This window comes from Hippocampus guttulatus, chromosome 22 (genome assembly GCF_054856545.1).
Source record: "Hippocampus guttulatus isolate MCC_2025c chromosome 22, RoL_Hgut_1.0, whole genome shotgun sequence".
In the NCBI taxonomy this organism is placed as follows: Eukaryota; Metazoa; Chordata; class Actinopteri; order Syngnathiformes; family Syngnathidae; genus Hippocampus; species Hippocampus guttulatus.
Genome location: NC_141282.1, coordinates 5,815,680 through 5,842,618, shown reverse-complemented (window position 1 = coordinate 5,842,618; position 26,939 = coordinate 5,815,680). Strand labels below are relative to the sequence as shown.

General features: G+C 43.2%; 2 protein-coding genes and 1 long non-coding RNA gene across 9 annotated transcripts in view; 1 reads left to right on the top strand and 2 right to left on the bottom strand.

The window, feature by feature from the left end:
- Positions 1-8,289, top strand: part of brd1a (bromodomain containing 1a) — a 193,298-nt gene extending 185,009 nt beyond the window's left edge. For both annotated transcript variants that reach the window (XM_086102790.1, XM_086102789.1), the window contains exons 33-35: positions 2,077-2,558; positions 2,656-2,822; positions 8,142-8,289. The gene's annotated coding sequence lies outside the window, so the exon portion shown is untranslated. The remainder of the gene's footprint in view (positions 1-2,076; positions 2,559-2,655; positions 2,823-8,141) is intronic.
- On the bottom strand, positions 7,752-16,823 carry LOC147186246 (uncharacterized). Of its 4 annotated transcripts, none has more exons than XR_015099152.1 (6): positions 16,084-16,823; positions 15,669-15,799; positions 10,971-11,076; positions 10,751-10,851; positions 8,752-9,058; positions 7,752-8,214 (listed from the first exon to the last, which is right to left on the bottom strand). It is a non-coding gene; the product is annotated as an uncharacterized LOC147186246 (long non-coding RNA). The 4 variants fall into 4 exon arrangements; XR_015099151.1 differs by having other exon boundaries at positions 8,946-9,058; positions 16,084-16,811; XR_015099153.1 differs by having other exon boundaries at positions 7,752-9,058; positions 10,747-10,851; positions 16,084-16,813.
- A 1,904-nt stretch (positions 16,824-18,727) lies between these two features.
- The window catches only part of tbc1d22a (TBC1 domain family, member 22a), a 49,580-nt gene continuing 41,368 nt past the window's right edge, over positions 18,728-26,939 (bottom strand). For all 3 annotated transcript variants that reach the window (XM_086102706.1, XM_086102705.1, XM_086102704.1), the window contains 2 exons: positions 25,056-25,151; positions 18,728-19,387 (listed from right to left, as the gene is read on the bottom strand). In XM_086102706.1, the coding sequence (XP_085958832.1) occupies positions 19,259-19,387; positions 25,056-25,151 (225 nt within the window). In that variant the 3' untranslated portion in view covers positions 18,728-19,258. The remainder of the gene's footprint in view (positions 19,388-25,055; positions 25,152-26,939) is intronic.

Here is a 26,939-nt window from a genome sequence, read left to right as displayed (position 1 = left end):
TCCTCCTGAGCCTCATTGACTCGGTAAATATCATTAACAAAGCCTCTCGCGCTAAAGTGCGCTCTCGCGCGCACGCACGCGCGACCCGCGCGCCGCAGCAGTCCCACGGCTACCGCCGCGACTTCCCGCGCTATTGGAGCGGCTCTAAATGACTGTAATTAAGCCATTTGTCTCCACGTTTAACCCCGAAACACCAGCGCGAGTCTGAAAATGCAACGCGCGCATCGGCGATTGAATCGCGGCCGCCCTGAGAGATTGCGGAACCTTGCCGCCACTCGTCCGACGTCTGTCGCCGTGCCTTCCGTTCGACTCGAGAGGCGTTCACGACCGCCGCCGAAAAACGTGAATTAACGATCGCTTCAACGAAACTCCGAAAATTGAAAATAATGCATGAAAACAAAATCAAGCGAGTTAATCACAAAATAAAATCTATAGCCACCCTACAGAATTTATTTTGTGATTTCCTCGTTTGTAAATACAGTACACAACAAAGGAATAAATAACAAACACTTCTGTAGGGGGGCTATAGATTTTATTTTGTGATTTCCTAGCTTGATTTTCTCTTTTGATGCATTATTTAAAATTTTTGTAGTTTCATTGAAGGGATCGTTAATTTACGTTTTTCGGAGGCGGTCATGAACGCCTCTGGAGTCAAACGGAAGGAGCGTAGCTCCATCTAGTGGATGCATTGTAGATTGTGTTTTATAATCCAGTGCGTCCAATATATGAAAAAAACAAAGACAAAATTGTCCATTCATTGAAGGTGCGCCTCATAATCCAGTGCACCTTTTAGTGCGGAAAATACGGTATTTACATTTCAACAAGCGAGTTCCAAAACCAGCAGGGTGGAACTTTGAGATAAGGTGAACCTGATCACTTTGACGATGAAACGAATCCTGCGTCACATGCAAAGATCTCTAATTAGCGCAGGCGGCGGCGACAACTTGCGGCGCTTTCTTGCAACCCAAGTCCCGTTCGGCGTGTAAACTTCCGGCAGCCAGATGTTCCTAATACCGTGATGTCATTGCCACGACGACTATCGGTGCCGTCGGCGCGGCAACAGGTGTTCCGCTTTCAAAACGCCCCCCCCCCCCCCCCCCACCACCACCACCCCACCCCTTCCCGGCCGACCTCGGCGGGCCGCGTTTCGCACCGCGCGTTCCTAATGGCGCTGATGTCCTCTAATGACGAACACGTCGTTCTAATGTTGCACAGCGGCGGCATCGGACCAAGTAAATATTTAATAACGCATTACACTTAATGGCTGACTGGCTGCTCGCTGATGAGCTGCCGGAACGCGGGGCGTAACGAGCCGTTAGCAGGAGGATCCCGCCCCCATACGCACACGCACACACGCGCGCGCGCTCTGATCACCCAGACTAAAAACCATTTTACATTATGCATGAAAAGCGGCAATGAGAAGCAGCAAATTGCTGCAAAACAGAAACGTCGGCTCGGCTAATGAGATTTCTGACACTTGAAAGTGCACGTAACCTTGACTTGCACGGATACATTCAGTCGTAGGCGTAACGCAAGCCGACCGTTACGTAACACCATCGGTGATATCGAGAGATGCCTTTTTCCGTCCTTTTTTTTTTTTTTAAAGTCTCTTTAAAAAAGTCTCTCTCTAAGGTAATTCTCTGCGCTTTTTCCGAGATTTCGCGAGCGTCTTCTACGAGCTGACATTTTGCCGATCAATAAGCGAGCGAGTTGGAAGTCGGAGTGATTGTTGACATTTTGCGAGGCAGATGCACTCGGCGAGCGCTAAATAGAATTCCGTGACGGACGAATTTTTTTTTTTTATGCGTTTTGACCCCATATGCCGAAGCAAAAACTTTTTGGTCTCGCCGGAGACGAATGTCTGCCGTCTGCTGCGGCTCCGCATTTACAATTTTAATACTTTCTACAAGGCTCTTGCGGGTACAGTGCGAGACGGCAACAAATCCACGCGCAAATGAACGGGAAATGAGAACCGTCGGCACCCGATCCCTTTTTAGAACACCGCCAGACTTCAGACGGGGATTGCGCTTATTAAAAAAACCTGCTCAACCTCTTAATTTGTCACTTCTGTCCCAGCCTGCCAAGACGACCCTTTCGGCCCTTTTCTCAAGCTCGACGTGGAAAGCTGCGCAGTTGCAGTGCTCGGCGGAGAACTGGCTGACGCAGAAAATACTTTGGGGGGGATGGCTTCTCCGGAGACGGCATCATACCTTTCCCATTTTGTTCCACTTTTGCTCGCCTTTTGATGAATTATTCATGAAGCCGGCGGCATCGAACGGAAAACACTCGGCGCGTACTCGGCGAATGAAAGGCACATTGTTGTAATTTGATAGATTGGTATTCGAATTGCATTTTGTTGAAAGTCGACTGTTATGACAATTTGACAGAAAACGGCGCTAAGTGGAAGGAACTGTTTGTACGATTGATTGCCGACCAGTTATTTTGCAGATTAGCAAAGTTGCCTGCTGCCTAGCTGCTCAAAATGCTGACCTGCACCAACTCCCAACCAGATGAAATGAGAGCTCAAGACGCAGAGGGGGAGAATGCTCCCTTGACAGGTCCGTGAACGGGGTCCCTCCGTGTTTTTTTTTCTTAAGTCTCATCATTTTTTTTTTTTTTACAAATACCTTTGTTGTCTTGTTTTCCCTGGACAAGACAATGTGGCACCCCAGGTGGGACCTCGAGCGGTTGCTTGAGGGGGAGGACAGTCGAGAATTGGACTGCGCAACCTTCTTCACCAAAAAGACGAAGAACTCTGTCCTCGTAAATTCGAGATGGGGGGGGGGGATTCCCGGCTGGCTCCCTGAAAGCTTCCCCCCAAGGTCTCGACGAAGTCAAACCGTCCTTTGACACGATAAATCCAAGTTCAAAATTCATGAAAAGTCATGTTGTGAATATGTGATGAATTTGAAGATGGGATCTATTTTCTTTTAATTTTGTGTGTGTGTGAACACAATTGTTATCGTTGAGCAGCGGTTTTATTATTATTTTTTGAACCGCCCGCCCCTCCCCATCCCTTCGCTCTTTCATCTTTCTGTGCGTGACCTCCATGCACTCTCAGCGGACAACAAAGCGCTCTAAACTGGCCTTGGTTCATCATAAAGCTTTCTGACCGCCCAAATAGAATTTTTTTTTTCCCCCCTTCCGAATTTTTGTGAATCAAAAATCCCATCCTACGACATTGCCATATAAACTTGGATGAAATGTTTGGCCTACTCATTTGAATATATCGTTAATAATCAACCTTTAATTAATCCCCGCAGTACGGAGCCAAGAAGCTGGAGACAATGCGCTCCATTTTCGCACACGGCGACTGCGCCGCCATTTTCAAGCTCTTGTCAGCGTCGAGGCGGCTGAACAAATGGGCCTGTGAAGTGTGAAAACGTGGAGTGCAAATGATTTGTGAGCAGAGCACGGCGCGCCGCCAGGAAGCTGCGTGAAATCGCGTTCGTCACCCGGCGCTAGCCCTTCCGCACTTGACTCCGCCCGATCCGGCTTTTCCCTGTTCGGGCCCGCCCCCCCACTACGCTGGATGGATCCTTTGTTTCATTCCCGCCCTGCGTTTTTTTCTGCTGCTCCTTGATGTATAATCAATGTACATTTTAGGAAATGTTATCGGCAGACACCAAGAAAAAAAAAACCCAGACATTTTATATGATAAAAAGATTATAGATTGCCCCCCACCTTCCATCCCAGGAGCTGACAGTCGAATTAAATCCTATTTTTTAAATTGCCTGGGCTTAATGACATTTCTGCTTCTGCCTGAACATGTTTGTTTGGTTTTGTGAATTATGCGCTGACTGAATAAAAAGACGACTACATGGTTGTTTCTTCGAAACACCATTTTAAAATATTTTGGAAATGAAGCATTAAAACCCCGATGTGGTTTATTTCGAGACGCGCTCTTATGCGCTGTTTGCTCAACAATACATTTTTTTCAATTTCCCCCTCTCGTTTTTTTCGGCTCAAAAACGACATAGTATAGTATGTCGTTTTTTTCGGCTCAAAAACCACATACTATACTGTCGTTTTTTTCGGCTCAAAAACCACATACTATACTATGTCGTTTTTTTCGGCTCAAAACGCCTTAAAAACGACATACTATACTATGTCGTTTTCTTCGGCTCAAAAATGACATACTATACTATGTCGTTTTTTTCGGCTCAAAAACGACATACTATACTTTGTCGTTTTTTTCGGTTAAAAACGACATACTATAGAATGTCGTTTTTTTCGGCTCAAAAACGACATACTATACTATGTCGTTTTTTTCGGCTCAAAAACGCCTCAAAAACGACATACTATAGTATGTCGTTTTCTTCGGCTCAAAAATGACATACTATACTATGTCGTTTTTTTCGGCTCAAAAACGACATACTATACTATGTCGTTTTTTTCGGCTCAAAAACGACATACTATACTTTGTCGTTTTTTTCGGTTAAAAACGACATACTATAGAATGTCGTTTTTTTCGGCTCAAAAACGACATACTATACTATGTCGTTTTTTTCGGCTCAAAAAAGACATACTATAGTATGTCGTTTTTTTCGGTTAAAAACGACATACTATAGTATGTCGTTTTTTTCGGCTCAAAAACGACACTATAGTATGTCGTTTTTTTCGGCTCAAAAACGACATACTATACTATGTCGTTTTTTTCGGCTCAAAAACGACATACTATAGTATGTCGTTTTTTTCGGTTAAAAACGACATACTATAGTATGTCGTTTTTTTCGGCTCAAAAACGACATACTATACTATGTCTTTTTTTTCGGCTCAAAAACGACATACTATAGTATGTCGTTTTTTTCGGCTCAAAAACGCCTTAAAAACGACATACTATAGTATGTCGTTTTCTTTGGCTCAAAAACGACATACTATACTATGTCGTTTTTGAGCCGAAGACAACGACATACTATAGTATGTCGTTTTTGAGCCGAAAAAAACGCCTTAAAAACGACATACTATACTATGTCGTTTTTTTCGGCTCAAAAACGACATACTATAGTATGCCGTTTTTGAGCCGAAAAAACGACATACTATAGTATGTCGTTTTCTTCGGCTCAAAAACGACATACTATAGTATGTCGTTTTTTTCGGCTAAAAACGACATACTATAGTATGTCGTTTTTTTCGGCTCAAAAACGACATACTATACTATGTCGTTTTTTTCGGCTCAAAAACGACATACTATACTATGTCGTTTTTTTCGGCTCAAAAACGCCTTAAACTATACTGTCTTTTTTTTCGGCTCAAAAACGCCTTAAAAACGACATACTATAGTATGTCGTTTTCTTTGGCTCAAAAACGACATACTATACTATGTCGTTTTTGAGCCGAAAAAAACGACATAGTATAGTATGTCGTTTTTGAGCCGAAAAAAACGACATAGTATAGTATGTCGTTTTTGAGCCGAAGAAAACGACATACTATAGTATGTCGTTTTTTTTGGCTCAAAAACGACTTAAAAACGACATACTATACTATGTCGTTTTTTTCGGCTCAAAAACAACATACTATAGTATGTCGTTTTTTTCGGCTCAAAAACGCCTTAAAAACGACATACTATAGTATGTCGTTTTCTTCGGCTCAAAACGACATAGTATAGTATGTCGTTTTTTTCGGCTCAAAAACGCCTTACTATACTATGTCGTTTTTTTCGGCTTAAAAACGCCTTACTATACTATGTCGTTTTTTTCGGACTAAAAACGCCTTACAATACTATGTCGTTTTTTTCGGGCTAAAAACGCCTTACTATACTATGTCGTTTTTTTCGGGCTAAAACCGCCTTACTATACTATGTCGTTTTTTTCGGGCTAAAAACGCCTTACTATACTATGTCGTTTTTTTCGGGCTAAAAACGCCTTACTATACTATGTCGTTTTTTTCGGCTCAAAAACGCCTTACTATACTATGACGGTTTTTTCGGGCTAAAAACGCCTTACTATACTATGTCGTTTTTTTTTCGGCTCAAAAACGCCTTACTATACTATGTCGTTTTTTTCGGGCTAAAAACGCCTTACTATACTATGTCGTTTTTTTCGGGCTAAAAACGCCTTACTATACTATGTCGTTTTTTTCGGCTCAAAAACGCCTTACTATACTATGTCGTTTTTTTTTCGGGCTGAAAACGCCTTGCTATACTATGTCGTTTTTTTCGGGCTAAAAACGCCTTACTATACTATGTCGTTTTTTTCGGGCTAAAAACGCCTTACTATACTATGTCGTTTTTTTTTCGGGCTGAAAACGCCTTACTATACTATGTCATTTTTTTTGGCTCAAAAACGCCTTACTATACTATGTCGTTTTTTTCGGGCTAAAAACGCCTTACTATACTATGTCGTTTTTTTCGGCTCAAAAGCGCCTTCCTATACTATGTCGTTTTTTTCGGGCTAAAAACGCCTTCCTATACTATGTCGTTTTTTTCGGGCTAAAACCGCCTTACTATACTATGTCGTTTTTTTCGGGCTAAAACCGCCTTACTATACTATGTCGTTTTTTTCGGCTCAAAAACGCCTTACTATATTATGTCGTTTTTTTCGGGCTAAAAACGCCTTACTATACTATGTCGTTTTTTTCGGGCTAAAAACGCCTTACTATACTATGTCGTTTTTTTCGGCTCAAAAACGCCTTACTATACTATGTCGTTTTTTTTTTGGGCTAAAAACGCCATACTATGTCGTTTTTTTCGGCTCAAAAACGCCTTACTACTATGTCGTTTTTTTCGGCTTAAAAACGCCTTACTATACTATGACGTTTTTTTCGGGCTAAAAACGCCTTACTATACTATGACGTTTTTTTCGGGCTAAAAACGCCTTACTATACTATGACGTTTTTTTCGGGCTAAAAACGCCTTACTATACTATGTCGTTTTTTTCGGGCTAAAAACGCCTTACTATACTATGTCGTTTTTTTCGGCTCAAAAACGCCTTACTATACTATGTGGGTTTTTTTCGGGCTGAAAACGCCTTACTATACTATGTGGTTTTTTTCGGGCTAAAAACGCCTTACTATACTATGTCGTTTTTTTCGGACTAAAAACGCCTTACTATACTATGTCGTTTTTTTCGGGCTAAAAACGCCTTACTATACTATGTCGTTTTTTTCGGGCTAAAAACGCCATACTATACTATGTCGTTTTTTTCGGCTCAAAAACGCCTTACTATACTATGTCGTTTTTTTCGGGCTAAAAGCGCCTTACTATACTATGTCGTTTTTTTCGGCTCAAAAACGCCTTACTATACTATGTCGTTTTTTTCGGGCTAAAAACGCCTTACTATACTATGTCTTTTTTTTTGGCTCAAAAACGCCTTACTATACTATGTCGTTTTTTTCGGGCTAAAACCGCCATACTATACTATGTCGTTTTTTTCAAGCTTAAAACGCCTTACTATACTATGTCGTTTTTTTTTCGGGCTGAAAACGCCTTACTATACTATGACGTTTTTTTCGGGCTAAAAACGCCTTACTATACTATGTCGTTTTTTTTTCGGCTCAAAAACGCCTTACTATACTATGTCGTTTTTTTTTTCGGCTCAAAAACGCCTTACTATACTATGTCGTTTTTTTTTCGGGCTGAAAACGCCTTACTATACTATGTCGTTTTTTTTTCGGGCTGAAAACGCCTTACTATACTATGTCGTTTTTTTCAAGCTTAAAACGCCTTACTATATACTATGTTGTTTTTTTTCGGGCTAAACACGTCTCACGACGACCATAGTTATGATTGAAAAGCATGAAGTTCAGGCCGGTTGTAAAAATACAATTTATACAGGCTGTTGTAACACAAATTGCATGGTTAAGCTTTCAGAACAGGATGTATAAGCCATGAGATCCAGTAAATTGTTAAAAAACAACCGATGATATAAATTACAGTCTCAAAAAGTAAAGTGTTTCACAGACATTGTTTGTCGTAATGGAACAATGTGGCCCGGTGCCAGCCACACAAGACCTTCAGGCGGGCGTAATAGCCTTAGGCTTTGTTCTGCGTCCAGGTGATCGACTTCATTTCCACATATAAGAATTGTCAGAATTGGCATTTCGGTTATCACGGGACAGATGTGGCCCCAACATGGTCGACTTCCTTCTGTCTGTTAGAATGTCTCTGACACTGCAACACTGGCTGTTCTCTATGTTTTCAGGCCACTGTCCTGCTGCAGGCTCGTCCTCTTCAAGGTGTCCAGCCGGTCCCCGCTCTCCTCCCTGCCGAGAACCCTGCACATACAACCAAGACCTCATTTTATTGTTTCAGCACATGGTGATGAGGAGCTACAGTGTGGCTGACTCATCCTGATTCAGGTGGGAACATGAACTCAATCACTTCAACAAATGTATTCTTTCCCAAGACATAAGCTTGTCAGGAACTGCTTGCTTGTTCTTCACGTAACTATGGCAACACTTTGCGTCCACCAGAAAGGTGCCTGGGCAAGACTGAAGGTGAGGAAGTACACCAGACATGACCTGGAGCAACCACTGGTATCACATTCTTCATTAATTTGTAGGCTCAACACGTGTTGACCATGTCCTGAGGAACAAGATGGTGGCAGTCAGAAACGATTTGCTTGTCCCCCACAAGTGGCAACAGTTTGTGTCCATTGGACAAGACCAAAGGTGAGGAAAAACACAAGTGATGACATGGTACAATCACTTGTGCCATGTTTCTCTTTATTTATTTGTTTGTATGTTTATTTTTGTGCATGTAGGCTCAACGCGTATTGAGGAACAAGATGGTGGCAGGGGTGAGTAATTGACCATTTTTTTCACAGGAGGGCGAACAAACGCCGTTCGCCGAGGTCTGACTTCTTGCCTGCTTTCTGCCTCTTCCTGCTGCAAACACCAAGGATGATCATTTGAATCAGCTGTGTGTGTATTGCATCAGGGACAGACGGAAAACAGGCAGGAGAGCGGCCCTTGACGACCGGCGTTTGAGACCCTTGGTTTTTTACAGGGAGAGGGAACCGAAGTTCCTCGAGAGCCAGAGCTGAGCTGCTTGAGATCTCTCTCTGAAGAAGAACCGCCAACAACCGTGGGCGTCGCCAAGTCCTCCACATCGACCGCCCTGCAAAAGAAATAAAACACTGACTACAAAGAAAACACTTGTCTACTTTATTTATAAGTCCTTTTGAAACATGATGACAAATATCGCCTTCCAATGTGCTGGGCAAGGACCTCCGTAGTCTGGTGGTTATTGCGCTGGCTTCCCAGCTCGGAGATCTGGGGTTCAAATCCCCGCTTTGGCTTGCCTGTGTGGAGTTTTTATGTTCCCCCCGTGTCGGCCTGCATTTTCTCCGGGAACCTCGGTTTGCTCTCACACACCAAAAACATTCACCATAGGTTTATTATTTACTCTAAATTGGCCCAAGATGTGATTGTGAGTGCAAATGGTTGTTTGTTTATTGTGTGCCCCGTGATTGGCTGACATCCCGGTCACGCATTGCTTCGTGCCTCGTAAGGCCATCGCAGCTGTCTTTGGCCAGTAGGTGGAGTACATCCTTTAGCCCCAAAAACACGACATAGTATAGTAAGGCGTTTTTTTCAAGCTTAAAACGCCTTACTATACGATGTACTTTTTTTCAATCTTAAAAAGCTTTACTGTACTATGTCGTTTTTTTGGGCTAAAAACGCCTTGCTATACTGTCGTTTTTTTTTCGAGCTTAAAACGCCTTACTTTAGTATAGCTGAAAACGCCTTTTTATAATATGTCGTTTTTTCAAGCTTAAAACGCCTTACTATACGATGTACTTTTTTTCGGGCTAAAAACGCCTTACTATATATTTCGGTTTTTTTCGATCTTAAAAAGCTTTACTGTACTATGTCATTTTTTTGGGCTAAAAACGCCTTACTATACTGTCGTTTTTTTTCGAGCTTAAAACGCCTTACTATACTATGTCGTTTTTTCAAGCTTAAAACGCCTTACTATACGATGTACTGTTTTTCGGGCTAAAAACGCCTTACTATATATTTCGTTTTTTTGGGGCTAAAAATGCCTTACTATACGATGTACTTTTTTTCGGGCTAAAAACGCCTTACTATATATTTCGGTTTTTTTCGATCTTAAAAAGCTTTACTGTACTATGTCATTTTTTTGGGCTAAAAACGCCTTACTATACTGTCGTTTTTTTTCGAGCTTAAAACGCCTTACTATACTATGTCGTTTTTTCAAGCTTAAAACGCCTTACTATACGATGTACTTTTTTTCGGGCTAAAAACGCCTTACTATACTGTCGTTTTTTTTCGAGCTTAAAACGCCTTACTTTAGTATAGCTGAAAACGCCTTTTTATACTATGTCGTTTTTTTCGGGCTAAAAACGCCTTACTATATATTTCGTTTTTTTTCGATCTTAAAAAGCTTTACTGTACTATGTCGTTTTTTTTGGCTAAAAACACCTTTCTATACTATGTCGTTTTTTTCAAGCTAAAAACGCCTTACTATACTATGTCGTTTTTTTGGGGCTAAAGGATGTACTCCACCTACTGGCCAAAGACAGCTGCGATGGCCTTACGAGGCACGAAGCAATGCGTGGCCGGGATGTCAGCCAATCACGCGGCACACAATAAACAAACAACCATTTGCACTCACAATCACATCTTGGGCCAATTTAGAGTAAATAATAAACCTACGGTGAATGTTTTTGGTGTGTGAGAGCAAACCGAGGTTGCCGGAGAAAATGCAGGCAGACACGGGGGGAACATAAAAACTCCACACAGGGAGGCCCCTCCGCGCCACCTGCAAAAAAGAAAACGTACTCACTAGCCCAGGCGCAGGTTGTCATTGTGGTCGCACAGACCGGTCCGTCCACCTGCCAGACTCTGCATGTGGCGGCTGCGTGTTTGCCCGGAACCTCCCCGATCCTGTCATTCAAAACAAAAACAAAGCATAAGTATGACATTGTGAGACGAATACAAACTTTCTTATTCTCATTAGTCTGCTCCCGCCTGCGGTGCAAGCGTGGCAAAGTTGAGCAAGTTACCTGAGCGCGACACGTGGCCACTGCAAACGCTTTTCCACAGGACAGGTGACGGCCGATGGACACGCGGGTCGACGTGGAAGGCAGCGCGTTTCCGTGGCGGGCTCCTCTGCACAAGCAAATCATCAAACATGACTTTTAAACAGCGATATCATGCAAGTGACTTAGCTCATGTTTTTTGGGAACAACATTTGAACACATGCCAGGCAAGTCAAACAAGTCCTCGAGCCCCCTAAACTTGACGCTACCTTTTCCCTAACCTTTTTTGGATGATCAAAGGGAAAAAAAGGAAAAGGTGCTTCCTTCTCAATGTTGCACTGGTTCAAATTCTTTTGTCTCCAATTTTCCTTACAGATGTCGTCAAGCGACGGCGAGCATTTCAGATCCAAGTTTGGCTTTTGCATACTTGACCGGCAAACTATTGGTTGAATAACAGCATAGCAGAAGTTTATTTTTCCGATAGTATTTTTTTGCTTGGAGCATGCACTGGCTAAAGATGCCGCACGTACATTTTATTCTATATCGGCATCTCCCATCTGTTTGTTTGTTGACTCCTTTCACTTGCTGGCAGCTTACGGACAACGTGGCGCTTAAGCCCCGATTTGAGACGCGCCATCATATTTAATCCTAATGCGTCCAAGGTGATCTCGGACACACGTTGGCCTGGCGTATGGAAGATTTTTTTTTACGTAATTTATTATTTGTCGTGACCACATTGCGTCGCAGTACACAAAGTGCGGAAACAGATCGATACACCTGCAGCAGCTGTGCGGCGCGAACCCCGTCATCAATCGTCGGGAAGAATTCATTCCGAGTGGAATTTGGTAATGTGGTTTGTTGGGATAACAATCGCAATCATCTCAACGGTTGCCGCGTCCGTCGGCGGGAAAAATGATTGATTAGCCGCAAGAGTCGAGCTTTGATGCGGAACGTCGCGGTGACGGCCTTTTGTGGGCCATCGACTGATCCGGAAGCAGGGTAGCATTTTCGCGAGCGATTATTGATCGTCTGTCGCGCGTACGCCATGACCGACGCTTGCCTGCTGCGCTACACACGTCAAATCAGATTTTTCCGATTTATAGTCACTAATTGTAGCCTAAAATTATGTCAACAAAGCTTTGAGTTAGAGTGGTCTAAAACCTTCGGGGGAAAAAGTGTGCAACATTACAAAATAGAAATACATGGAAATGGTTACACATGATTTCACTTTCAAAAGTGAGTGAATGCGCAAGCTCTCGTCTCCACAGCGGCGCGCCGATTAAGACGACACGCGGGTGCTCAGTAGCGGCGGCGCGTGATGTACTCTCACACGCCTCGGCGAGTCCATACGTGCCAATTTGTCGAGTTCAACGCGGCCGCCGATGTCGGCGACGTGGCGGCGGCTTTGTGAGCGAGTCAAAGGAGCGCTAACGAGCTCGCTTTTGGTCACCGACAAACGCGCTCTAATTGACAGCCTTTCCAAACAAACTGCGTTCACTCATCGGATTTGCATGGTGTGACCCTCCAATTTGGCGGAAAAATCGACAGAATTACCTGTTTGGGAGCTTAAGATTTATTAATGTATTAATTAATGTATTAAAATCTTGTATTGTTTGAGAAAACTCAAACAATACAAGATTTTATAGCTTGAACTGGTTATGCTAACATTCCGACGCCCACGTTTATTTTCCTTTCAGTTATTCCATACTCATTGGTAATATTAAAAATCATAAATCTACAATAATGGCCTCCTCCAACATTGTGTTTATTATGGATTGTTTGTGTTTGTTTGTTTGTTTATTGAACATAAAACATATATACAGTAATAATTTGACAGAAAATAAGGTAGATAAAAAAAGTAAAAAGAAAGAAATCAATCTTCATTCAACACAGTTATTATGTTCAAGGGAGTAGGAAGAAGTAAAAAACTTATCTAGTCCTACCCCGTTATGTGATTGTATCTAATAAATCATTTTTATATCAATCAGAAAAGAAAAAAGTAAGAAGAAAGAAGTCTCCATTAAGGCTCATACTTTACCCTTAACCGTGATATTTTTACAACTTTTGGTTTGTATCGGGATTATATACTTCCACACCCTGACACTCTTGTGTCAATTTTCTCTTAAATTCATAATGTTTATATACCTTTCTCTATTTATCAACTTAGTTCTGATTTATCATTATATTTAATGTTTTGAATTTATCATTTTAACTCTGATTGATGTAGGTTGTTTGTACTATTTTTTTGAATTTGTTTTTTAACTCAGCAAGCGATTTACTCATTTTCAGGTCCGTTTCGAGATTATTCCACAGATTAACACCTTTGATAGATACACTTCTTTGCTTGATGTTTGTTCTTGTTTTGAGTTTTTTGAATAAGTTGGTACCTCTTAAATCATAGCTGCTTTCTCGAATTTCGAAAAACTTCTGAATGTTTTGGCAGAGCAGGTTATTGTGTGCTTTGTACATTAATTGGGCGATTTTAAAGTCAACCAGGTCATAAAATTTCATCGTATTTAATTTGATAAATAGTGGATTTGTGGGTTCCGTATATTTTGATCTATTAATAATTCGAATTGCTTTTTTTTGTAGGTTGAGAATAGGGAGTGTGTTTGTTTTGCAGGCATTTCCCCATATTTCCACACAGTAGGTCATATATGGTAATAATAATGAAGTGTACAATGTGTACAAAGATCTCTTATTTAGCACTTCCTTGGTTTTGTAGAGGATCCCTACGGTTTTGGCTATTTTTCTTTTTACGTTATCGATATGTGGCTTCCAACATAGTTTTGAGTCTATTACTAATCCGAGAAACTTGGTTTCATACGCTCTTTCTATCTCAATTGAGTTTACCATAATTTTAGCTTGGTGTTTGATTGGTCTTGTGCCAAAAACAATTAACTTCGATTTTTTCAGGTTAAGTGACAATTTATTTCTGTCGAACCAGTTTTTTAATTTGTTTAATTCGTTTTCTACGGTTGTCAGGAGCTGTTTCAGATTTATTCCAGAACAGTAGAAAGTTGTATCATCAGCAAATAGGACACATTTAAATTGTTTTGAGACCTTGCAGATATCATTTATATATAAGATGAATAGTTTTGGACCAAGCACTGACCCCTGAGGAACTCCGTGAGTGATTTTTAGTTGATTCGTTTTTTTATTGTTGAGTTGCACGTACTGATATCTGTTTTCTAAATAACTTTTTATCCATTTATAAGCTACACCTCTAATGCCATATCTTTCTAGTTTTTTCAATAATATACTGTGATCTATTGTGTCAAAAGCTTTTTTTAGATCTAGGAAAACCCCAACAGTAAATTCTTTGTTGTCTATATTAGTGGCTATTGCTTCCACAAACTCCATAACTGCCATTGAGGTGGTCCGCTTTTCCCTGAAGCCATATTGATTCTCACTTAACAGCGCATGCTTTTGTATAAAGCTATCAAGTCTGCGAGAAAATAGTTTTTCTAATATTTTTGAAAATTGTGGTAGTAGTGATATTGGTCTATAATTTGTAAACCGATGTCTTTCTCCACTTTTATAGATTGGAATAACTTTAGCAATTTTCATTTTTGATGGAAAGATACCAGCTTTGAATGACAGGTTGCATATGTGCGTGAAAGGTCGCACTACATATTCTATAATCTGCTTTATTATTGTCATGTCAATATTAAAGCAATCAGTTGACTTTTTATTTTTAAAAGGTTTTATAATATTTGATACTTCTTCTTGTTTTACAGCAGTAAGGAACATCGTGGAGGAGTTTTTTTTCTACATATCTATCTATTTCAAACAAGTTTGTTGGATCAGGAATTTGTTTTGCTAGGTTACTGCCGATGTTGACAAAATACTCATTAAATTCAGTTGCTATTTCTGCAGTTTTTTCCAAAATAGTATTTTTGCCTTTGATAAAATACTCTGGATAATCCATTTTTTTAGGACTATTTCTGATTACTTGGTTAAGTATCTTCCATATTTCTTGTGTGTTACTTTTATTCTGCTCTAATAGTGCATGATAATGATCTCTTTTACTGGTTCTTATAATATTTACTAGTTTATTTTTATAGGTCTTATATTTTTTTTCTGCTTCTTCAGTTCTCAATTTTAAAAACAATTTATATAAATTGTTTTTCTTTTTACATGCGTTTTCTATGCCTTTCGTTATCCATGGCTTACTTGGGTCTTTATACTTTTTGGAGACTTTAGTTAATGGAAAATGTTTATCATATAAGGAGATTATGGTAGACTGAAATACTTCAAACGCTGTATTTGGGTCTTCGTTTGAATAGACCTCGGTCCAGTTTTGTTTTTCTAGGTCTTGCTTAAAGGCGTCGGTGGAGCGTTGGGTTCTTAGTCTTATTTCTGTTATGCGAGTTGTTGACTTAGCTTTTCTATCAAAATAATTATGAAAAACTGCAAAAACAGGTAGGTGGTCACTTATTTGGTGGATTATATTTGACAATTTGCAAATTTGGTTCAGACTTGAGCAAGCGTCAGGTAAATGGACATGCTTGATTTGCTTCCGCGGGCCACATCATGGTCACCACTGTACAAAGCAAGGTTTATTATTTCTGGCCAATGGGAAAGCCAACAATTAACCATGCGGCGTCAGCAATTCTACCTTCATTTAGAATCAAATACATAATTTATACGTACAGAGGTAGACCTTTAGCATGTAAATATACAGAGGACAGTATGTGGCTGCCATTTTACTGCACTAACCCTGAGCTGGACTTCGGAAAGGTCAACCCACTAAAACTGGGGCACAGCCTAGTCTGGAAGCACGTCGTCATCCCGGCCACGCATTGCTTCGTGCCTCGGAAGCGGTCAGGCACATCCAAGAATATGACGACCTTGACCAAGGGGACAAAAAAAGAGACACGAATTAAATGGAATAAATGGAGAAGTCAGGGGTTGGGGGAGAGGGGGAAAAAACAATACTTGGTGAAGTCTTAATTTTCTAAAAAGTATGGAACCACATATTTCCATTTGTTTTGACTTCAACAACTATTCATTAATAAAAAAAAATACTGTCGGCTCAATGGCATGTTCATAGTTGCCGATACATTAATCAGAAACCCTACGTTAATCAGTATATTGGAGCTATCCGAAAATTGGAAAGCACATAAAACTTTACCTGTGCTTTGCACTGGTGCAATTTAAAGCTGACTTAACAGCAGTCATTCGTGAATTGTGCGAGGGGATCACGCTTGAGCATCGGGAGACCAAATCCGTGTTAAACAGCTCGCTAGCAGCCAAACGCCAACGTGAACGTTACACCTACATCCGGGTTGTCTTTTTTTACATCCGGGTTGTCTTTTTTTTTTACATCCGGGTTGTCTTTTTTTTTTTACATCCGGGTTGTCTTTCAAACTGCCTGGTCGTGGTCGTGACGTCGCGCCTACATCCGGGTTGTCTTTCAAACTGCCTGATCGCGGTCCGAGTGGATGAGGACACGATTCCAAACTCCACTCGTCCGTTGTTCGGGTTAAAAATGTCATCAGATCATTGATTAAAAAAACATCCATCCATCCATCCATCCATTTTCCGAACCGCTTGATCCACACTAGGGTCGCGGGGGGTGCTGGAGCCTATCCCAGCCATCTCCGGGCAGTAGGCGGGGGACACCCTGAATCAGTTGCCAGCCAATCGCAGGGCACACAGAGACGAACAACCATCCACGCCCACACTCACACCTAGGGACAATTTAGCGCGTCCAATCAGCCTGACATGCATGTTTTTGGAATGTGGGAGGAAACCGGAGCACCCGGAGAAAACCCACGCAGGCCCGGGGAGAACATGCAAACTCCACACAGGGAGGCCGGAGCTGGAATCAAACCCACAACCTCTGCACTGTGAAGCCGACGTGCTAACCACTGGACTACCGGGCCGCCGTGTATACTGTATATATATATATTTTTTAATTAGGTTTAAAAAACAGCAATTGGGCTGGTGCTGCTAAAATAAGTTAGCTATCACTTGGGATGATGTCTGTTACGACGTCATGTTTTCGGCTCAAAAACGCCTTACTATAGTATGTCGTTATTTTCGTGCCAAAAACGCCTTGCTATGTCATTTTTTTCGGCTCAAAAACGACATACTATACTATGTCGTTTTTTTCGGCTCAAAACGCATTACTATACCATGTCGTTATTTTCGGCTCAAAACGCCTTACTATACTATGTCGTTATTTTCGGCTCAAAAACGCCTTACTATACCATGTCGTTTTTTTCGGCCCAAAAACGGCTTACTATACCATGTCGTTATTTTCGGCTCAAAAACGCCTTACTATAGTATGTCGTTATTTTCGTGCCAAAAACGCCTTACTATACCATGTCGTTTTTTTTGGCTCAAAAACGGCTTACTATACTATGTCGTTATTTTCGGCTCAAAAACGGCTTACTATACTATGTCGTTATTTTCGGCTCAAAAACGCCTTACTATACCATGTCGTTATTTTCGGCTCAAAAACGCCTTACTATAGTATGTCGTTATTTTCGTGCCAAAAACGCCTTACTATACCATGTCGTTTTTTTTGGCTCAAAAACGGCTTACTATACTGTCGTTATTTTCGTGCCAAAAACGCCTTGCTATGTCATCTTTTTCGGCTCAAAACGCCTTACTATACTATGTCGTTATTTTCGGCTCAAAAACGGCTTACTATACCATGTCGTTATTTTCGGCTCAAAAACGCCTTGCTATGTCATGTTATTTTCGGCTCAAAAACGCCTTACTACACCGTGTCGTTATTTTCGTGCCAAAAACGCCTTACTATACCATGTCGTTTTTTTTGGTTCAAAAACGGCTTACTATAATGTCGTTATTTTCGTGCCAAAAACGCCTTACTATACCATGTCGTTTTTTTTTGGCTCAAAAACGGCTTACTATACTATGTCGTTATTTTCGGCTCAAAAACGCATTACTATACCATGTCGTTATTTTCGTGCCAAAAACGCCTTGCTATACCGTGTCGTTATTTTCGTGCCAAAAACGGCTTACTATAATGTCGTTATTTTCGGCTCAAAAACGCATTACTATACCATGTCGTTATTTTCGTGCCAAAAACGCCTTGCTATGTCATTTTTTTCGGCTCAAAAACGCCTTCGGATACATGGTCGTGTTTTTCGGGCTAAAAACAGCTCACTACACATGGTCATGGTTTTTTTTTTTTTTTTTTTTTTTTTTAACACCTCACTCTAGAATGGACCCAATGAACGGACACACAAGAGTCAAAAGCTTTTAAGGTAACAATCATTATCATGGGAATGCGCGCACACACTCACGAATGCAAATACCACATTCGTACCATCTTGTTTCACATGCCCAGATCTGCATTCACATGTACACTTGTTCTCCATTGGCAGGACTCGGCTCAACTTTTGGGCTCCAAACCGACGGCTAATGTGATGTTCCGCCATGTAATGATGTTACGCTCCCTGAGGCGAGGAAGGACAGACGAAGAGCAAGAAGCCAACAGCACAGACGGGTACGTGTCTGCGACCATTGTTGCTAGTAATGTATTTTTAATTTCCCATGAAGTGACTGGAGTCCTCAAGTGAGCACTCCTCCATAATTGGCTGCCTGCGTGACCGTCACTCGGCCTAACAAGAAGTTAGGAAGCTTCCTAGATATATATGTACACACACAACTAAATCCCATCTGAGTTTGTGTATAAAATTATTTATATATATATATATATATATATATATATATATATATATATATATAGTATATGTGTGTGTGTGTTTGCGGACACCCACAACTAATGCTGTGTGTCTCTATAAACTGCGTTAGTTGACCTTTATTTTATAAAATAAAATAAACAACAACAAACACCAAAAGTTCTCTCGAGTCTGTCTCCCCATGAGTACAATGCAAATGTCCACGGCCACGTGTTCAGTGCTGCATCCACGCATTTTGTCAAATCTCCTTTTGGGAAACGTGGTCCTTCCAATGGAGGATAAGGAGGCCGACATCATCGTCTCTTGAAGTGGTTGGGGGGGCGTTGGTGAAATCAAACTTGTCCTTTCGGGCGACGTCGTCTTTCCCATGAAGAATCATCACAGAGGAGGCCGACGTCATCGTCTCTTGTTGTGGTTGGGGGGGCGTTGGTGAAATCAAACTTGTCCTTTCGGGCGACGTCGTCTTTCCCATGAAGAATCATCACCGAGGAGGACGAGGAGGCCGACGTCATCGTCTCTTGTTGTGGTTGGGGGCGTCGGTGAAAGCAAACTTGTCCATGAGGGTAAGGTGGTCCTTCCAGTGAAGAATCATCAGGGTGGAGGACAAGGGGGTTGACGGCGGCTTCATCATCATCTCTTGTAGTGATTGGGGGCATCGGCGAAAGCAAACTTCAACCGGTAGGCCTCGGCCAGCAGCACGCTGACTTCTTCGTTGCCCCAGTGCATGGTGGGAAGGTTCTGCAGTAGAATCATCAAGCCCTTGGGAGGGAGAAAGAGCACATTTGTATGAGGATGACCATGTGAACTCTTTGAATGCCAGACAATTTCAACCTGCCGAGTGTATTCTGACCGAGCTTTCGAGGCTCAGAGAAAATAATAACACAAACTCCCAAATCAAAAACTGGACAAAAGCTCGAGTTTTACTGGAATAGTGAGCTATTTTTTTTCTTTCGTTCACAGCTCTGAGTTTCCTGAACACAACATGCTCTGCCACTGGCTACTACCGAACGTCATCCTGGCCTCCCATTGGCCAAGAGGCACCTCAATATCTATGTGCGTCGAAAGCTAGATCTGCAGAAGATAAGAGTGGAATGCATCCAAGTAGCTGCTCAGAGTAAATTGCTTTTGTCTCGACGGACAGTCAAGTAAACGAACGTTTTCTGGAATGTTATGTTAAACACCTGTTATGCTAAAAACCTTCCGCTAACTGGAGAGAGAAGGCAAGTTCCGTCGCGCTGACTATGGGCATCGAGGACTTGGAAGCGTCCCGTGGTTGGCTTTCAAAGTTCATTGCACGACATCAGCGGAGCGACGCTGTTTTGGGTGGCGATCGAGGGGGAGGTCGAGTTAGAGACAGTGAGTGCTAAAACATCTTCGGTGACGAAGAGGCTTCATCGGGGCCATCCGCCGGCTCTCGCTTCTGCGGGGCTAATGGCTTCGATTGCGCACGGCTTTCGGGAAGGAGCGCGGTCGGGATCGGGCCTAGCACACGCGCATTGTGTCATATGATTTGAAAAAATGGGCTATCATCAAAGTCATTCAATCTCATACCGCAGGCGCCTCTGCCGTGTGCGCCGCTCTTCACGGCTTGGATATTCCCTCGCCCGCAAAATAAGCGCGCGTTGGTTAGGTGGCTTCCCGCTGCTTATTTAAGAATGGATATTCATTGGTCCCTAAGCAGCGACGCATTGATCCGCCAGAACTGTACGCAGTATGTTACAACGAAAAAGGCAATTAGCCCGTCATCCCCTTCACTTGGCAAGCCTTAAAGTGCTTAATGGCTATTGATACTGAGGGGAAAACAGATTGTCAACAGAGTCGCTGCCGAGGCTCTTAGTTGAAGAGGAGAGACTCTTGCACTTGCTTTTGATGTTCCAACCTGAATCTCGCCTCGCCGTTGGCGTACGTGATTCCACTGCCACTCGCATTCGTTGCGTTCACGTTCTGGCTCTAAACGCACGCGAATGATCGGGTCAGCAAAGGCCGTTAATTGCATATCTCTAAAGGATTATCTTGACTGATTATCCAGGTAACCCAAAGAGGGGCAAAAAGTAAAGCGGTGATTTTACTTTAAGGGGCTGAAAAATACAGTCAAAAGGAGTGCCGAGACGCGGCGCGGACCTCCGCCAAGGCTACTTGATCGGAAGCCGCATCAAATAAACCAATCAAGCCAAAAGGGCCATTTCGGTGGCAAGATGAAACGCTTTCGAGCCTTTCAAGGTGCCCCGTCGCCGTTCCCGCGGCGTCGCGATGATGTATCTGTTGTGCGAAAAGGAGGGGGAAGAAAAAAAATAAATAAAAGCACCCCACACGCACACATTTGAAAGACATGCACTTGTGACCAGCCGCCGTAAGAAGTGCTCTGTGTTCTCTGACATGCATCATTTCACCTCTGACCTCCTTTCCTAGCACATCTACATGAAGACCCCCCAACACACACACACACCGTGATTGTCACCTGCATGCGCACGCTCCAGGTAGCCGGCGGTGGTAATGGTGTTTTGTGGCACCCTGAGGTGTAATGGGCATAGGCGCTGCTCTGTCAGGGCCATTAGCTTTCTGTAGCTCGTATAATTACACTAAATGGGCCCTCCGGCAAAACAGTGGGCGCTAAAAGAGGAGTCGGGCGTGTGGCATGCGGGGCGGGAGCGGGGAGCGGGGAGGGGGGCAGATGTGAAAATGGCTGGGCCAAGTCACGAAAAGGCAGGCGGATAAAAGCCCGAGTGGAGGTGTCATTCCAATAGCTAATGAGGCAATTCAGGGCTCGTTTGCAAGATATAGCTTGCCATTTAATTGTCGATTTGTTATGACAGCAAAAATAATATTTCCCTCAAATAGTTTCCGGGAGATAACGGTTAAAGTAAGGTGCTTCGTGGAGAGTAGCTCGGTATTGGATTTATACATCACGACGTACATCTATACTTTGGAAGGGCTAGGAATAAAAACGAACTGCTACGACTGTTATCCGTTCGACGCGAATAAATGCCACCCAGCAAGTCCCAAGAAGCAGGCTAATTAAAACCTGTTCTTTGCATCTTGTTGGCTCCATCTACAGAAGGGGGTGAGGGGGAGGAGGGTGGGGGGGGAAACAAAACACGAAGGAGCAGTTGCCAGGCGACGAGTGGAGACTCCATGAAGTCCCCGAATCCCGGCCAGCGTATTCACATGGCACCTTAACACGGTGAAGCTGCCGTATCATCGAAGGAACGACACAAACGGGCCCAATGTTCTTGAGCGACCTCAAAATTACAGATGATAGCTTTGCTGTTTTTTTTTTTTTTTTTTTAGGCAGCTTCGTGTCGGTCAAACAAGCCCTAAAACTTGGACCACTTGGATCATCGTTTCCACGTCCAGGCCAAATCATGGTGGAAAGCTCAACGAGTGCAATGTTTACTTTCTCATAGTCGTTTTAAAGCTTTTTTTTTTTTCCTTGCGTTGAGATCTGGGCAGCATCTCCTCCGTGTACTCTAAATGTGTGACAAGTGGAAATAAAATGCTACAATATGTGCGGCATTATTTATGTGCACATACATTTTTCTTTCTCCTTCCCCGTCTCTTGAGTGCGCTTTACGTTCGGTGACAGGAGGAAAAAGGTTCTGACGAGCGCACGCGCTAGCGGACATGCGTCCCAGGTCGTCGGGTAGCCGGGGCGTGCTCGGCGATGCAGAACGCCGGAGGCGGGATTGCTGGGGGGGGGGGGGGGGGGGGGGGGGGGGGGGTGTTGCGCTTGACTCGCCGCACAAAGCCAGATAACCGCTGGCAAATTATCATTTTAAATGATTTTCTTCCCGCCGGTTAATTAAAAGCGTTAAAGTGAATCAATCATTCACTCTTTGGAACGTCACACGCTGCTCTACATTTTTCATTGAAAACAATTAGCTCACACTTAAGTGTTTTATGCACGATGAAGGACGACAGTGCTGCAAATGGGCCCCCCCAACTCCCACCCCCTAAAAATGCTATTCCAAAAGTAAATGCTGGGATTTGGAGGAAAAAATAAGGACTCCGGATTAAAAATTGAAAACAAATTGCCGTATTTTCCGCACTGGATTATGAGGCGCACCTTCAATGAATGGCCTAATTTGTTTGTTTGTTTTTTTCATATATTGGACGCACTGGATTATAAACCGCAATCTACAATGCATCCACTAGATGGGGCTATGTTAATTCCATTCGACCCAAGAGGCGTTGATGACCGTCTCCGAAAAACGTAAATAAACGATTACTTCAATGAAACTACGAAAATTGAAAATAATGCAGCAACACAGAAAATCAAGCTAGGAAATCACAAAATAAATTCTATAGCCCCCCCTGCAGAATTAATTTTGGCATTTCCTTGAGCGTAGCTCTAATAGAACGATCAGATGTCAGTCAAATGGAGGAGATCGGACTGTCTCAGAAGTGTTTATTTATTCCTTTGTTGTGTACTGTATTTACAAACGAGGAAATCACAAAATGATATGCTTCAAATTCACTTGTTGTATTAGCTTGGACTCGCTCATTCTCTGCATTTAACTTGCTTTTTAAATTTCGATGATGGCCCACCGAGGCGCAACACCGGCGAGGTCTGAACCAGATTAGAATTTATTTTACACTCTATTTTCTTTTGCGCGACAGCCTACTTAGCAAAACATTGAATTAGCTGCTCCCCTTTTTTGACAGGTAGGGAAATTCATTTTGAGCTCTCTCCCTTTGCCTTTTAACAGTTTCAAACATTGGCTTTTGTTGTCACGGCGCGTCTTTTTGTTTTATAGGTACGCCTGTATCGTATTTATTATTCTTTGTTGTTTTTAAACTCCCTGCCGAGAACGGCAGCGGGGTTGTTTTAAACGGGCTGTATAATTCGATTATAATTAGATGCCTGCTTTAAGGCGCACTCAACGGCACCGCGTGTAAAAGTCCGCGTGAATCGATTTATTTTTCGTGCCCGCCTCCTGTTGGAAAAGACAGCGCTTCGGTAAACCTATCTCGTTAGCGGGCCGAAATTAGTAACAGCCGAGCGCGCGAGTGGGAAAAGGAGAACGAAAAGCAGATGTGACACAAGTGGGCTGTGCGAGTGGATAAGAAGTTGCTCAGCAGGCCCTTAAGAAGCTGCCAGGCCCACGTCTGAACTCTCACACTCGGTGGGATCAGGGGCAGAAATCTCGGGGAATTAAACCACTAAAGCTCGGGAAGAGAGGGCAACGTTAACTTTTCGGCTCCCCCGCTGACATTAATCTGCGCTCAAAATACTTAAAACCAAGTGTTCTTTTGGGCAGATCAATTTCAGGCGGGAGATTGCGCCGTATTTCCTGCATATTGGTCAAGCGATGGATAAAGTGGGCCACCAAGTGTCACGCGGACCGCCGCGCCAATAAGTGCAGACAGCAGACATGAAGATGGTAACAAATGGGCGCCGAGAGCTCATTTGTAGTATACGAGGACATTTGGCTCAATGTGTTTAGCGGAAAAGGTCAGGGTGGAAGATACGCCTTTGGGGTTGTGCACGGGGGGTATTTTTTGCAAGCTAAAATTTGAGGAGCAAATAAAAGAGGATGGAAAATTTGCGTAAATCTTTTTAATAGGACTGGACGCATGCAGTTTACTCCCGTCGATAACTTGAGTGCTGTGGGGGGGGGGGGGGGGGGGACTCCATATAGACGCTTGCATTGTTCACGTGGTCGCAAGATGTTATTTAAAAGCCTTTGCTGACCCCCCGAGTTCATCATGAAACGGAAACGAACGAAAAGCGGCGCTCTTAAAACGAAGCCTCGAGCTTAACTACGTACTCTCTGTATGTACGGTGTTTGCCTGCCATATTGTGCGCATTACATCGCACATTTGCACTATAACAAAAAAAAAAAAATCTCCATTCCCATTTTCCTATTCGTAGCCTGATCCTCGACACAGCGTGCATCGCTCTTATTTTTCCTCTCATGTCTATGAAGATGGATACGTGGCCCGTGGTGCGCCAGTCGGCGCGGGGGCGCTAAGCGTGTCGCCATGACCGCCGCGGGACATGCTTAACGTGTGGCGGTGGACTTCCATATTGAATTAATCATCATGAAATAAATCCCGGTGCCCCTCGCGCAATCGAACGTGCCGGGCGATATCAACTTCATTAAATCGACTTTTGAGGCCAAATTGGCGAAATCGGCATCCAGGAGATAAAAGCGCCCGCGCGTCTCTAAGGGGATGTCGTACTGCGCCGGTGCGGTTAAAGAGTCCTGCTTCCTGGTGAGCCGGCTAACAAAGTCACCTTCTGGCAGCTGTCTAGCGCCACCCGCTAATGCACTCCTGACTCCTGAACCTTACACTTATTGACCATGGAAGTCATAGGGAGGGATGCGGACCGTGAACAACACCGCCTGGTAGATTTCTCGCGCCGAGTGAGCTCTGTGAGAGGAGTGCGAGCAGCCCAATGTGTTTGCCCCTCCTTCCTTCTTACCTGAAAGTCTCGCTCCTCTAGAATCTCTTTTCTCCATCTCACCAGGAAGGCCGCGCAGACGTAGAGATGGAAATGGGAGAAACCCTCCGGTTCGGCCTAGAGGGATCACAATGAAAAAGCTGCTGTTAATGGAACGATAGAGGAAGTAAATAATGTCAGCGTTTGGCCGCAAATGCTTCCTAGCGAAAAAATGCTCAGGACGTTTCCTGCCAGAATCCAGAAATGTGCACATGCAGAACAAGCAAGCGACACAATCCCCTTTTTCTTTGCACGCCTTCTTATTTCAATCCCTCATTATGTTTGGCAGCCCGCTTTTTTTTTTTTTAATATAAGCAGTAGGGAATTAGAGTCGCGGGGAGACAAAGGACGAGATGTTCCTTGTTCTTATTCATTTTCCTCCCGAGCCCTATCACATGGAGGATAATTACTCGGCTCTTTGAATGCGAGTCACTTAGAAGCGCGCGGCCCCTTTAAGGAGGGCTCCCAATATTCAACGTGTGAATGCTGAGATGTGTGGAGCTAATTCTGGCACGCTTGTCGGGGAGATTGAGCTCCCCATAATTCCGCACCCCCGTGTGCCATTGCGCACATGCGCGCGTCCAACTACGCGGATGATGATTAAAAAGAAAAAAAAATCCACAGGTCTTTTCTTGCCTTTTTGCCCGACAGAGGAAGTCTGCGAGCAGCCGAGCGTGGCGCGACGCGACTCGTACACGCCGCTGCGTCGGTCTAACCTGCCAGCCGGCGTCCAAACAACAGGAAGCCGGCAAACACAAACACAGATGAGCGAGTAGATGAGTGACACGCAGGCAGCGCCGTGTTTATCCGTAGCCAAAAGATTTGTCATTTTAATTTCCTTTTTCTTCTCCCGAGCGTGGGTTTCGAGTTCATGGTTGAGGGCGCCGGTAAACTTTGAGGGACTATAAAAACTGAAATCCACTCTTATCTCGCTCCCCGCAATAACATCTTAAAGCTTTGCTTGCTAGGCCAGTATTTGGCAACGCACCAATCGCTTGCCCTTCCATGTCTAATCCAAATTTGTCTTTGAAACACCCTACTGGTCTCCGTAAGCAACGTGTTTTTATTTTATCCGGTGCCGTAGCTGTGCAGTGCAAGTATGCAAACACTTTGTAAGAGCATATTGCATTTTGGAGAATTATCAAAACACGAAACGACTTCTTACGATTTATAAAGCTACCTAAACTAAAACGAAACAATTTTTTTCTTATTTTTAATCTTGCACCAGACAAATACTCTATTAAAAAAAATAAAACTAATACTAAAACTAATAAATACTAAACTAAAATTGGCGGTAGGAAAAAACAGACAAACCTGCTTTAAATTTTTTTTTTTAAATAATTAAAATTTGAATTTGCTTAATTGTCCAGCCCATCATCACATGTTCAGTGCAAAGCTCGGGCAAGCGTGCACGTTTTAAGCGCTACGGTATTTTAAGAAAATCAACTGGGCTTCACTCCAACAACTCTGGCCAAAAAGTGTATTGTTCAAAATACATGCGGAGGCACAAACATCAGGCCCCACCATCCCAACAGATTAATGTTGACAGTAATAAATGTTAGCCGCATTTGGATCATCCATCACTCTGTCTCGTTCCACATCAATTTCTCTCCCTGACAAACTATCCCTCCCGACCGTCCTATCCCACCGTCGCCGCCTCATTTCAATGACGTTCCTGCCATTATGAGCTACGAAATAAAGTTTGCCTCGCTCGTCAAGGTGACTCGGTGAAATCGGCGCGTCTCCTCCTCTGCTGCGATGCCTCGCGCCCGGCGGGCCCTCGTGTGGCGGCGGCCATATTGGCTGCGACGCGCTCGACTGGCTGATCAAAGCGGCGGGGAAGCGGGCGAGGGTGACGGGGAGGGG